Here is a 14523-nt window from a genome sequence, read left to right as displayed (position 1 = left end):
CTTCAGCGCTGCATCTAGTCAGGCCAAGAGCAATACAAATATCGTTTCTGAGCTCCCGAAAATTTGGGAACTCCTCCTTCTTGGACCGGAAGCATGCAACCATTAGCAAACCAAGGGAGGCGGGTCGACCATGCTCTTTGGGAAATGTTAATTGTTATGCTCTTGGTCAGACCAAGTCTCGAAGAGATTTGAAAGTCAATGATAATCAGGCTAGGATAGCCTGGCCATGCCCTCCTAGTGACGTAACACCTTCAGCGTTACAGAGCTTTGAAAGTCGATGGCTATGATTGGGGTACAGTGTAATAATGTATGCAACAACAACATGACATTATGTACTTACACTGTACCATTAGGATTAGTGTTAGAGTTAGGGTTAGGATTAGGGCTTGTAGCTACAGTACATGTTGTTATAGGCCTACATACTATATACACTGTATAAGGCACCATTTCAATTAAGTGCTTCTAAATCGTCTTTAGTACAGTTTGTTTTTTATCCCGCACCTAAGTGAAAATGGCTGCAGTGCACTGCTTGGAAAATATGACATGCTGTCAACAGTAAGAATGGAGAGCTTTGTCGTGATAAACAATGTGCACCTTTTGCTCATGGCCTAGTTATGTAATACAAACTGATGATGCCCAGACAAAAGGAAAAAAAAAGGAAGTGCTGCGTGGTTCCAAACTTTTTTAACATGGGTGCTCTAACAGTAAGTGGGTAAAGTAGACCAAAAAATAGCGAGCAGGAGACTGTGGCACTCCGGTTTATTATTTTTTACTTTTTCTCAAAGGCAAATAGACTGCCCAACGTGTTCCGACCTACTGATGATGCCCCCATGATGAGCCACACATTTCCAGTTTCACTGTCAGCTTGAAAAGGTCAGGCATGACATCAAATGGGACTGAGTCTCTCGTTCTGACATGGAATGATGCAGTACAAGACAGTAGTCGTGTGATGTGGCCCGTCTACTGACCAAGAGTCATAGGTGACATTTCTTTGCTCCAAGACCTTGTGGTCTGATATGGAATGGTGCAATTTCTGACAAATGTACACACATCTGAAGCCGAGCTGTGGATGTGGTAAGTAAGTAAATGAGTTGGGGTGTTGCTGAGCCAAAATCGCATGTCAACCCTGGCCACTCAGTTTAGCGCATGATGACACCAAGCATTGACACTGCTGGGCCATTTCAAGATATTCGGGGACCACAGGCAAAGGAGGACAATGGGTACACAACTTTAAAGTACTGGACATCGCTCTCATCGCACATTCATTAGTTCACTACCTGAAACTTGGATGTATGCAAACATCTTCAGTCTTGCTGGAGAACGGGTTTATCGTGATCGTGCGGCTCTCACAGGAGACCACTGCACTCGAGAAGCTGAGATTAGATCGCTGGCCGTGGTTCTGAAGTACTGCCAAGCCTGAGAAATGTCACAGTAAACATTCTCGAGGTTGGGAGACCAGGGCACTACTGAGAGCTCAGGCCGTATCTGTGCCCGCAGATATGTGCGAGGTCTGAGCGGACACCCCCCGTCTGATGATGATGGTCAGAGAGCCATGGAGCAAGATCACTGGAGAGGAAGCTAGGGCAGGACGCCTGATGAATCAATCGAACATCGGCAGAAAGGAGGCGAACAGGGAGGTGGTGGGTGCAAGTGAGAAAGCACATTTCTGACAGGAGACAGGTGAGCAGTAGAGAATAAATGCTGTGTGGTTAATTAAGGGGGCGCTACAAATTTCGTTGCACTGAAATTACACCGAATGGCAGCTGAGTGGAGAATGAGAGACAGATGGTTAAATTGGCACGCATATTTTTTTCGCGCGAAATTCTGACAAATGACAGTTGAGCGCACAATAAAATGCAGGTGGTTAATTAGGGCATGTCAAATTTCATTACGCTTCTACAGTTCTCTGTATGTTATTTACACCCTCACCCTTCCCTAAACAGCCACATGGACATCCCCTCACTTTCATGGTCAGACATGCAAGTCTGGGTACCTGAGGAGTGCAAGTCAAATTACCTCATCCCAATCTTTCCTGTGGTCTCCAGTCTTGTGATGCGAGCCTCAACATCATTGGTGATAGTTTTTATTCAATATCTTATAAAAACATATCTCAAAGGACATTCTCGCATTCACAATGGACATGTTGATTCAGCGAAAGCCCCCAAAACTCGTCCTGCGCTGGTTGACAGCAGGGGAAACTTTATTGCTGTCTCCATGGAGGAGGGGCTACAAATGAGTGAGGCAGGGAGTTAGAGTTAGGGTTGGGGGGGTGGGGATGGTTCCACCACAAGGGTGTGCATGCATACGTGACAGGAGAGCACAACACACAGGAGGAAATTGGTCTTAAATGCTTTATACTCAAATATGAAATTTCAAGTAAGAAAGAAAAAATATTGTTCTCCACCATATCTAGTGGTATTGTTCTCTCCATCACATTCCTTTGTGGTGCGCTAACGCTTTCAACCACAGTCAGATCAGATCCAGGTGGAGGGACGGGAGTATGTAAACTAGATTCAACGCTCAAAATGTTGATTATTATTTTGCCAGGGGACAGATGGAGCTTGGAAATTCCACCATGGTACCGAGCACGGGGAACGACTGAACAAAAAAAAAATTCAATGAGGACCATTGGGCAATCATAAGGGAAAGCATTTTTTTGTGCTGCCTTTGTGTTTGGTGTAGCCTATAATCTGATACATGAGATTTAGTGGATGGCCTCCTTTTTCGCTGCGGATAAGGGCTTTATTGTCTCCCCCAACTCCTTTGTGTGCATCACTCTCTCCCCATTTCTAGGTCACTGGCCACAATCAGCGCTTCAATGCCTAAATGAGACGTGTGTTGATGAGTGTGTGTGCGTGTGTGTGTGTTGATGAGAATGCTGCTCTCCCTTCTCTCTGGGATAAAGGCGGGAACCGCCCCCCATTATGTGTGATGTGCGGTGGGTGAAGCCATTTCGGCCTGTCCTCTCTCTCTCTCTCTCTCTCTCTCTCTCTCTCTCTCTCTCTCCCTCCCTCTCTCTCTCTCTCTCTCTCTCTCTCTCTCTCTCTCTCTCTCACACACACACTCACAAACATACACACACAGTGCACACAGAGGAACATCTTCCTCCATGCCCTCTGTGTGTGTTGGACTTGTGGGTGATGGCATTTCCCTCTGTCCTCTCCCACAGGAGCATCCATCTCTCCAAGTCTTCTGGCAACCATGTTGCTTGCCAATTCTCTATTTCTCTGTCTCTGTCCCACTCACTTTGTACTCGCTAACCCCCTCTTTTGCTCTCAACCTGTCTGGAGCCCTCTCTCTCTCTATGGAGCCATATCTCTGTCTTTTTCTCTCTCTCTCTCTCTCTCTCTCTCTCTCTCTCTCTCTCTCTCTCTCTCTCTCTCTCTCTCTCTCTCTCTCTCTCTCTCTCTCTCTCCATCTCTCTCTCTCCATCTCTCTCTCTCGCTCTCTCTCTCAACCAATCCCATACTTTTTGAATATTCATTAACAAGATTTGTGTAGCATCCAAACGCTACATAGGAAGCCAATTGGTTTCCTACTAACTGACAGACCGACCACCCGACATAGTGGCATAAAGAGTTGGCACTAAAAGTCGACTTACGTTTTTGTCCCCATTTCTACCAAACACACACACACACACACACACACACACACACACACACACACACACACACACACACACACACACAAAAGAGAAATATATGGTTTCAGATGTCAGTCTTTTTATTGTTTAGAGACCACCCTCCACGACAGCCTAAGCATGTATTGTTGTTGTCTTATGTTTAACTACCCATACTCTTCACACAAACTCCACATATCTTTTTATGGATTTAGATTTACTGTTTTCCATGGGTCATGTTTAGCATCACAAAACATTCCTGCATTGCCAAGGAGGACAATGTCATACAAAGTATGTGTGTGTGTGCGTGTGTGCGTGCATGCGTGCGTGCGTGCGCGTGCGAGAGTGTGTGTGTGTGTGTGAGAGAGTGTGAGTGTGTGCGTGCGTGCGTGTGTGCGTGCGTGCGTGTGTGTGTCCTCTTGTTGACTAAAGGAATGCTGGTGACCTGAGAGCTGGTATTCTGTTCAGTTTCCAAACAGGACAGCCACAGCCCTCTGAACAATGTCCCCATGTGGACAGGTCAGGGGCCCCTAAACAACATGTCCATTGTCTCAGGAGCCACTGGCATTTACCAAACTAATCATTTCACGAACGTGACTTCAGAAACGTTTTCTTCCAATAGCTAAGCAAACTAAAGCCTTGTAAAAGATATTAAGCCTGTTTGAGAGAGGTGTGAAATCATCAGCATCAGTAATCAGATGCTGAATGAACAGATAATTCCAGCAATGTTTTTTTTTTCCTGATGGCACAGGCATATTCCAAAATGACAGTGCCAAGACTCATCGGGCTCAAATTTGTAAAGCATGGGGGGCATATTTTTCTTACAGTACTGTATAAATTGGCCACCACAGAGTTCAGAAGTCAACATCAGTGACAATCTTTGGGATATGCTGGAGAAGGTTTTTATAAAGTGTCAAGACTATTGCTGAAGCCAAGGAAACATAATCACAGTCTGTGGTTTAGGACAGGGGTTCCCAAACTTTACCATGACAAGGCCCCCATGTACCGATAGATTCGAGCCAAGGCCCCCCTGCCACGGGCCATGCCACAACCATAGTCTTGGTCGGTGTCAGAGCAGTAATGCAGTTCTCAACTAATGGGGATATTGTTTAGTTTCATTTTGCTTATTTCAATGTATATTAATGAAATTCTTATTTTTTGGCTATACTTCTTCTTCCAATCTGCCACTGCCCCCACGGCCCCCACTTTGAAAACCACTGGTTTAGGAGACTCTACGTTACACACAATGCTGTTTCATGAGGCATCCCTTTCATACCAGGGATGAATTACAATCCCCATAGCATACTGTATGATGATGTGGCCCTATTAAAATCAAAATCATATGTAACCAATATTTTACGGCTTCAGGAGCCCAATACCATATTGTACAATGGCTGATTGCATTCACTCAATAATAACAATTTCACCAGGTTATCTCATAATTATGAGATAACTTAATGATGTCTGCATATTCTCAGCATATCATACCATGAAGGTCAGTCACGGGTAAGCGGTTAGGGCGTCAGACTTGTAGCTCAAAGGTTGCCGGTTCGACTCCCGACCCGCCAGGTTGGTTGGGGGAGTAATTAACCAGTGCTCTCCCCCATCCTCATCCATGACTGAGGTATCCTGAGAATGGTGCCGCCGCACTGCTCCCTTGGGACGCCATTTAGGACTGCCCCCTAGCACGGGTGAGGCATACATGCAATTTCGTTGTGTGTGAGATCACCTAATGATGTCTTTATTGACTCAGCGTATCATGCCATGAAGGGCAGTCATGGGTAAGCGGTTAGGGCATTTGGGGTGCGTTTCTGGATTTACTTCCTCGCTTAGCATGAAATGATCTCCTCTCTTCAAGCCGAAATATGTGTGTTTCTCGAAGCCCCAAAGTAGTGTGGCTACTTTTCTGCGTCCACACCGCTACTTACTCTCTCCTCACTGCAGTGCGTGAGCATGGAAGCAACAAGAGGCAGAGACACGCACAGGGCCATCGTTAGGCCTATTTTAGGGGGGCTTTAGCCCCCCCTACATTATATTAGCCCCCCCCTTTAACGATTTTGCAAAAAAAATAATAATCTTTTTACCTTGTACCGATAGATTCGAGCCAAGGCTCTTTTTTATTTATTTATTTTTACATTTTCCAAAAACAAATGCAGTAAAGCACTGAATACGAACCACCAAGAAGGCAAGTTAATCTGAGTACAAGTTCCTGTTTGCTTATTTATTGTTTAATGCCACTTATATCCTACTGCACAGCAATATGTTATGTGGGGGGTGAAACAGGTAGAGGATTGTGCTTTGTGACAAACACCTCGAGAAAAGTGTAATTACTTACACGGATGAAATCTTCCGACCCAAAGTACCAATTTTCACTCACAATACAGTTTAATAAATACATTTGACATTGTCTTGAAATTATAGTTGAGCTTTAATATTTGTCTTAACAGTTTGAAAACACACATGAACTGATTAAAATAGCTACTAATGGAGTAAAAATGACCTAATATCTGCTGGGGATGCATAGTTTTCCAAGTAAGGAACCTGTTTGAATGAATCGCTTCCTGACCACTGCTTCTCCTGGAGACTCCTTAAAGTTCCTAGTCCTTGTGTAAATTCTTGTGTAAATTCTCTCTGCATTTTTACTAATCATTTTAACTTCCGTACATAATATTCATCAGTTGAAACATTTTGAAATGTTTTGTTTATCTTACATATAAGGAATGTTCATTAAAATGTGAATTAAAAAAAAAAACACTGTAACTAGTGTTTAAAAATAGGTATGGTGCTCTTAAAATAATTTTTCAAGAAGACGCTTTTGCACACCTCTGTAGGTGGGCAGGTGCGTAGGATATTATCCCAGTGGGGTTGTCATTCAAGTGTAAAGAAATCCTGCACACTGTCCATTCCACCAACAAACTTTAATACAACATGAAGAAGGTCGGATGACCGAAACAATGTATTCAAATTTGTTGGTGGAATGGACAGTGTGTGGGATTTCTTTGCTCTTAAAATAATGAATTCATAGACAAATCCTCAGCAGATGAGCTGAAAATGTTTTGGCGTTCTTCCTCTGGGGCTAAGCCCCCCCTGTCTCTCAAACCTAGTGACGGGCCTGGACATGCATGAACAGCCCTTCTGGTTGGATGAAAGCCTCGTGTTTTTGCTGACTCATGTTTCAGCTGTTTCCTCCTGGAGCACTTCCTTTTCATTAATTAATAATTATGAGATAACCTGGTGAAATTTGTTATTATTGAGTGAATGCAATGCGCCATCGTAGATACTATGTGAGACAGAGACAGAAAATTGAGCCAAGTGAATGGACAGGTAGCCTACAGCTGGACATTTTACTTTAACAGCAAAGAAGGCCAGGTATAGCGATTATATTGGCATTCGTCCAAAGTAAAACGAACTGCTATTCATATGCTTTTACTTTAGGAGACACGTTTTAAAATATAAGAAGTGGGCCGTGTTAAATGTGCTGTTGGATCTACGTGGTGAAGAGCAGGAATCCACTGAAGGTGTTGTAGCGCCCTGCATCATTGAAGACGGCCGCGTTGGCGCTGAGCTGCGCGTAGGCCGTGTCTCCGGTCTCCATAGCGATCACCACCGCGTTGCCACCCATGTCATGGGGGTCTTGTCCTTTGTCGTCCCATGTAGACACCAGCACCTCATTGTTCTTCCACAGGGAGACAACCGAAATTCCGGGGACAAGGTAGTTGGAGAAAGCGGAGTACCGGAAGAAGTACATTCCTTTGACCGGGGCTGTGAACACGCCTGTTGAAGACATCAAACTCAATTAGATGTACTTTACACAAGGTTGAAGGTTCACTTAAAAAAAAAAACAAGAAAGAACTAGTGTCACACGGATGTCTATTTTCTGTTGTTATTATTTCTGTTGAAGGGACACTGTGTGAGATTTTTAGTTGTTTATTTCCAGAATTCATGCTGCCCATTCACTAATGTTACCTTTTTCATGAATACTTACCACCAGCATCAAATTCTAAGTATTCCTTATGACTGGAAAAATTGCTCTTTTCATACATGAAAGGGGGGATCTTCTCCATGGTCCGCCATTTTGAATTTCCAAAATTAGCCATTTTTAGCTGCAAAAATGACTGTACTTGGACCATACTAGAAAATATTTGTTTATTACACAGTAAACTTTCATGTAAAGATCAAATTTGGCAATAGGCAGCCCAGTTTTAATGAGCAGTATAGTTGCAGTACCTTTTTTGACCATTTCCTGCACAGGAAATGATCAAAAAAGGTACTGCAACTATGCTGATCATTGAAACTGGGCTGCCTATGTATGGCCAAATTTCATCTTTTCAGGAAAGTTTACTAAGTAATAAACTAATATTTTCCAGTATGGCATAAGTACAGGACATTTTCAGGAAATTCAAAATGGCGGACCATGAAGAAGATCCCCCTTTTCATATGTGAAAAGTGCAATTTTCCCAGTCATAATGAAGAGCCTACTTAGAATTTGATGGTGGTGGTAAGTATTCATGAATAAGGTAACATTAGTGAATGGGTAGCATGAATTCTGGAAATAAACTAAAACTAAAAATCTCACACAGTGTGTTGTGGACAGATTCTTGGGTTTAGAATGTGATTGACATGCTGGGTTGGTGACGTGCGTAGAGTGGGTCACGTGGTGATCAAGTTTTGTATATTACCTGGGCTACTTGGGAATGGTGGCAGTAGTAGGGAGTAGGTGTTTAGGGGAAAGCCTAAATTTTGTTGACCGCTTCTTTGTACACGCTACCGCTCGTTTGGGCCACGCTACACCACTGGCTTTATTAAGAACCGCTTAATGACCACTCTGTGCACTTTAAGCCAATTGTTTGCACAGCGCACTTTCACTCCTTGCACGGTTTGCACACCTGTGACTTCGATTCAATGCCTGGATTTTATTTAATGGTCCCTGTGAAAACCTTTTACCTCGAAAATGAAACTTGAATAAAACCAGCAAAAAACGGAAACGTGGATCTACTCGGAGCCTTTTGTACAACGGCGTGTCGGGCAAACCTTTTCCCTAATTCAGCTACTTGGCGACTTAATATTTGTTTGATAGGCTACGTCGCCACAACACAGTGTACCTTTAAGTCTTAATGGACTTAAAAATAAATAACAGGAAATAGACATGTGTGGCACAAAGATTTTTCTTCCTATTTATTTATATGTCCTGCACCGGATTGTTACTTTAGAAGGAGTAGGCTACCTACTTTCCTTTGTTCACTTGTCTTTCGTCACTACATTAATGCTTGAGCTGACCCAGTCCAGGGCCACACTCTATGGCAGTGGTTCCCAACCTTTTCCTTCAGGGACCCATCTTTTTACCATTGTAAGCTTTGGTGACCCAACCGTGTGAGCGCCCGCATGAGAGGGAGTCACATGTTACTCTGTTTCCTGCGGAAACTCATTAGTTATCATTTTATTCCTCAATTTGTCTCCAGTCAAATATAGAATAACTGTTCAATGCATCACTTACATCTTGTTGCTTCTATGCATATTAGTTTAAATGCTTTGTCATTTATTCAACGCGGGCTATATATGGTATTAAAATTAAACCCCTTAAAATCAAGAGGGCTTTGCGACCCACTGTGGATCTTTGGCGACCCATAGGTTGGGTCCCGACCCATAGGTTGGGAACCACTACTCTATGGCATGATATGTAGGCTATGTGTGTGTACTTTCCGCAGAGATACACCAACGGCGATCTGAGCGAGTCGAGCGACGGAAGTAATTGACTTTGTATTGAGTCGAGAGACAAAAGCGATTCTGGAGACTAGAGCGATTTGCGCGACGAGCGCGACAATTTGAAGTTGAAATCTTTTCAACTTTCTATGACGCGGTTCGGCGACAAGCCGCGACAGCCAATGACTGTATAGAGGTCAGTGACCACAGCCAATGGGAATGCTTGAATGCTTTGCCTTCTGCCTGTACGGACATACTCTAGTCTCCTCAATCTCTCGTATCGCTTGCTGCTACACTCTGTCGCTTGAATCGCGTCGCCGCTGGTGTATCTCTGCGGTTTAGGCCTACATAATGCCAATGTACTTAAGCAAAAAAAACCTGACTTAGCATCTGCACTTGTATATTTCCTATGCACTTTCTATTTGATGTTGACTATACAGTCTGATCATATCCTCGACTGTAAGTCACTTTGGTTAAAAAGCGTCTGCCAGATGCAAAGTAAAGTAATGTAATGTAACGTAATTGGTGTCTGTGTAATTCTTGTCCTTGTAATGTGACACAATACCTGTTGTAGAATTGTAACCATTGCCAGTGTTGGAGAAGACAATAGTGTACTGCAGAGTAGTGGCCTCCGAGACGGGTCCAAAGACTCCCACATGTCCGAGAGAGGCAGAGAAGGCCACCTGAGGACGGCCTGAAGGCATGACACAACTGGCCTGATTATCATCGCCGGTCAAATCTCCTCGAGACTTGGACTGACCAAGAGCATAGCAATTAACGTTTCCCAAACGGCATGGTTGACCTGCCTCCCTTGGTTTGCTTATGGTTGTTTGCTTATCGACAAAGTGGGAGGAGTTCCCGTATTTGCGGGAACTGAGAAAGTACTTTCATTGCTCTTGACCTGGGCTGCGTTTCCCAAAAACTCTTAAGTAGTACTTAAGCCTAAGTAGTACTTAGGTATGAGAGGCCACCTAGGCAATATATCAGAAATAGGTCTCACATCATCACTAAAAGTTTATACATACACTATTTTACCTCACACATGCACTTAGCACAACCATTTTATTTGCATGTGCGCGAAAAACATATTGTATGTATACCTATAAAATGATTGTATGCATAAACTTTTAGTAATGTGGTATATTGCCTAGGTGGCCCCTCATACTACTTAAGAGTACTGAGACTCAAAGTGTTGCGTCACTAGGAGGGCATGACCTGCACTGTAAACCACAACATGTTCCACAAACTCAAAACTTTTGTGGAAACTTATTCCTGTTAAAGTTTTAGTTTTGTGACCAAATGTTTTATGTAAATACTACATACATTCATGCATATGAAGGACACAAAATCTTTAAGAAGATGTTCAAAAACTTTGGAATGACTGAAAAGATTGAAAACATTGATTCCATAATTAGATTTTTAGTTTTTAGCAGCCCAAATCAAGTATGTACTCCAAACTCTAAAATGCACAGAAACAATGGTTTACGCAAAAGATTTGAGTTTAAAAATAAAACGTTTACGTACGTCTTACATAAAATCAGACATGTTATGTGAAAACAAATGTTATGAGAAAAAATACAATCTTAATGTTTTAGTAGCTGCTACTCAAAGATCTAATATGCTCCATTGACATAAATATTTCGAGAATGATGCAAAATCAATGTAATTAGTTCTTAGCAGAGAGTTACAATTTTAAAGTAAACAAGCACAGCATTTTTTTTAAAGCTATATTGGCTCTAAGTTTTTGATTTCAAAATTAAAAGTTTTATGTTTTCCCATTTTAGAGCCGAAAAAATATTGGTTGGTTTATTGACTGGTTGGTTTATACTAATGCACTAGGCTACCACCCATCTGTTTAAACAAAATATAACATGAGCTTTAATTCCACAAACGTGAACAATGCTTTATATCAAGTTTTTTTTTAATTTTGTTCCATGTGGTTGACAAACAAAAACAGTAGACAATAACACAACTATCATACAATACACAACAATCTGTTCTAAAATGTAGACCCAGTCTATACAGTCAACAGTCATTACAAAGAATCAACCTCAACACATTAGAAAATGTAGTCATTTATTTGTTGTCCATTTCTGAATCTTTTATTAGGAGTTGGTGGCTGAAGGAGATCCATATTGCCTAACTGACAATAACATTTCTCCCAAAATAGTGTCAGACTTCACAACACAGTCATTTGTTTATCCTTTGGAGTGTTGAGTAGAGCTGATGGATCATAGAGTTCTGGTGGTCCCATATCGGATGCCTGTGGAGCATAAATAATAAGTTTAAGGCTTTCATGAGGACTTGTTGGATTAGGCCCCTACAGTATGATCACTGGGTTTGCTACACTGGTTTATATAGAAGTTCAATGTGCAATATGTCATCATGAAAATGCAACGCATCACTTGCAAATACACTGCAGATGTATGATACAAGAAAAAGATTTGTATGAAAGGCCTACACAGTGCTAGCCTAACTAGCAGTATCTAACATTCTAAGCTAAGTTGCTAGCATAACATACACACAGTGTAGCATCAAGAGCAGCTAAGGTCACACACAGCAACATAGTAAACTACTGCACATACACACCAACACACTTTTATGCGTCTTTTCTTACCTTGAAGTGAGATTGATTTTTCCATGCCAAGTTGTCAGTTGTGGTTTGATGGTCACATGGTGTTGAGTAAATCTATCCCCCATTGACAGACTCACTATTTTTAGAGAAGTTTGTATTTTATGTTACATTTTAATAAAATAGGGTTTCTATGGTTCTGACATGAATGGGTTCTTCTTTACACAAAGCAGAAGCTGGTAAACAATAAAAAAACAACTAAAACAACCAAAAAAGTGAGTGACCCAGCCTTAGGATTCGAACTCTCAACCTTAAGATAAGGACATGCCAACATGGCTACACGCAGAGGACTATCCCCTACACCCCTCAACTGCAGGTTTTGTATTTGTAGAAAGTTAGCACTGTTTGTTAGAAAGTATTAGACTTACTCATAATTAACTGTCAAATGTGTTTCACACATAGCCTACTTTCCACTTCAAATATGACCAACTGACATCATACCAAAACAATAATGTTTGAATGTGATTTTTTTTTTTTTACTAACATCCCATGCTGGGAATTGAACTTGAAACCATCATGTTTCAAGGCCAACTGCTTAACTGTTAGTCCATGACTGCCCAAGCACAACATGCTGACATCCATAGTCTCATATGTCAGATATAGTTCCAATTGACATGATTTAAAGAATTTGTAACTTTCACAGTTTCGCGAAAAATAAACAATAAATATCTACTTGAGTGTTTTTTTTTATTGGTAATACAGGATTCAAACCTGCAATCCTCTGATCTTGTGGCCATTCCCCTATCCAGACCACAGCAGCTCAAACATTGTCTTGCTTTACCTAAGCATTTTTCTTTTGTAATTTCGCTCGAAATTAAAAATGTGAAAAATATTGCTAATTAAAGCTGGAGTCATGGGTCTGTTGGCCATCTGAACATTTTCATACCATGTTCCAGGAAGTATGAAAGTAGGTAAGGTTATCTCCATGTTGGGGATTGAACTTGCAACCTTTGAGGTTGAAGACCAGTTTAACCACTACTCCATGGTCGCCTCAGCTGTTGTCATGACATCTAACCACTCATATGCCAGATAGAGTTCCAATTTACAAACTCAAAGACATTGTGTTAGGATGTCAGTTGTACTTAAAAACACAATGCCAATCAGAGTTAATTTATTGGTACCTGAAAACCTGTTGAGAACACTTAAAATGTGTATGTCATCTGGACATTTTGGCAATATTGAGTACTACAGCGTAAACTTTTCTAGTTCATAGTACTGTTGGGGAATACAATGTGGCTATAGTATAGTTGACAACCACAGAAACACTAGTGAGAAATCACACACAGATGCAGACACACTTGGATACACTTTTCCCATCAAGCAGACTGTCCCCATGCAACAGCGTTTATATTTATTTCACGCAATTGCAAAAAAAAGTGCATTTCATGCTGCGGTTTTCCTTTGCAAGTAAAGTTGTGGTCCTCAACACCGCGGGAAAGCATGTTTATCACGAGACGAGGTTTGCCCAGTTTTCCCGCTGTGTCTGCAAATTTCTGTTGCTAAACGTGAAAATGCTCTGCTGTGCCCTGACCAAATCCATACCTAATTTCACTTGTCACAGGTGTTGTGGAGCACAAGTTAACATGCAAAGGCGTGATGCACAAACGCGATAGACGGTTCAAGTCAGCGTGTCATCTTGACGCTCTGACATGATGCCATGTCAAAGAGATGGAACACACACACTTCATTTACTCCATTCTTTTCTCTCTCTCTCTCTCTCTCACACACACACACACACATAAACACTGACTCAGTGGATGCTTTCCAATAAGTGACCTTGCGTCCTCCACTTGTGCTTGTGGCCTCACGTTTTGCAGATGCCCCGCCTCCGTGGACAAAACAATAACATTTCCCAGCTTTCAGCCTAGCCAAGACAATTTTTTGGGGACTATTCTTCATTCACCATCCAGTTTGCAAATGAGAAAATTACTTTACAATTGAACTTTTGCGAGATATTGAAATATAATGCTGTTGTCAGTGATGTCGTCATGACATATTACAGTCCTTCTTGGTATGAGGCCACAAGCACAAGTGGAGGACACAAGGTCGCATATTGGAACGCACACAGTACCTTGGACAAGGGTTCTCAGGTCTTCCACTTCCTTCTCACTCTGCTCCAGTCTCGTCTGCAGATCGTTCACCTTGGACTCGATGCATCGAATCATGGAGCAGGTAGACTGGCCTTGGCACACGCAGCAGCCTACAGCCAACAGCAGCAACACAAAACTCTTCATCATCATTGTCGTCATCTTCATCCTTGACTCTGGATATCTGGGTCTCTCAGAGTTGAGCCTTATATAGGCCTACCTCTTCATGAGGCGTTGCACAAGGCAGGGGAAACAACCTCTGTGAAAGACTTGAAGAACTTGTTCACTATGGAACAAGGAAAGAGCACAAGTGTGAGAACCACCTGAAAAAAAATGTGTGTGTGTGAGTGTGTCTGTGTGTCTATGTGTGTGTCTATGTGTTTGTGTCTGTGTCTGTGTGTGTGTGTGTGTGTGTTTGCGCATAGGCGCCTGTGCCCATGTGCGCATGTTCCGGTATGCACAGAGATATGAAAAGGGTTTTTTTT

At 42.1% G+C, this 14523-nt stretch overlaps 1 protein-coding gene across 2 annotated transcripts; it reads right to left on the bottom strand.

The window, feature by feature from the left end:
* Positions 1-6023: 6023 nt before the first annotated feature.
* On the bottom strand, positions 6024-14250 carry LOC134447518 (complement C1q-like protein 2). 2 transcript variants are annotated; one of them, XM_063197015.1, is made up of 3 exons: positions 14023-14245; positions 9885-10013; positions 6024-7393 (listed from the first exon to the last, which is right to left on the bottom strand). In XM_063197015.1, the coding sequence occupies exons 1-3, from the start codon at positions 14204-14206 to the stop codon at positions 7107-7109; spliced, it is 600 nt and encodes a 199-aa protein (XP_063053085.1). In that variant the 5' UTR covers positions 14207-14245; the 3' UTR covers positions 6024-7106. The 2 variants fall into 2 exon arrangements, with proteins under 2 accessions (XP_063053085.1, XP_063053086.1); XM_063197016.1 differs by lacking the exon at positions 9885-10013 and having other exon boundaries at positions 14023-14250.
* Between the last annotated feature and the right edge of the window lie 273 nt (positions 14251-14523).

This window comes from Engraulis encrasicolus, chromosome 4 (assembly GCF_034702125.1).
Source record: "Engraulis encrasicolus isolate BLACKSEA-1 chromosome 4, IST_EnEncr_1.0, whole genome shotgun sequence".
NCBI lineage: Eukaryota > Metazoa > Chordata > Actinopteri > Clupeiformes > Engraulidae > Engraulis > Engraulis encrasicolus.
The sequence above is the reverse complement of the archived record's forward strand: the minus strand, read 5'-3'. Positions and strand labels throughout refer to the sequence as shown.

Bases quoted from the DNA above. Each gene is read 5' to 3' on its own strand.
- LOC134447518 (XM_063197015.1), bottom strand. From the start codon at position 14,206: ATGAAGATGACGACAATGATGATGAAGAGTTTTGTGTTGCTGCTGTTG. The intron at 10,014-14,022 runs GTACTGTGTGCG...TCATGCCTTCAG, and splicing joins CCTGAGAACCCTTGTCCAAG to GCCGTCCTCAGGTGGCCTTC. The intron at 7,394-9,884 runs GTATTGTGTCAC...TGTCTTCAACAG, and splicing joins TGGTTACAATTCTACAACAG to GCGTGTTCACAGCCCCGGTC.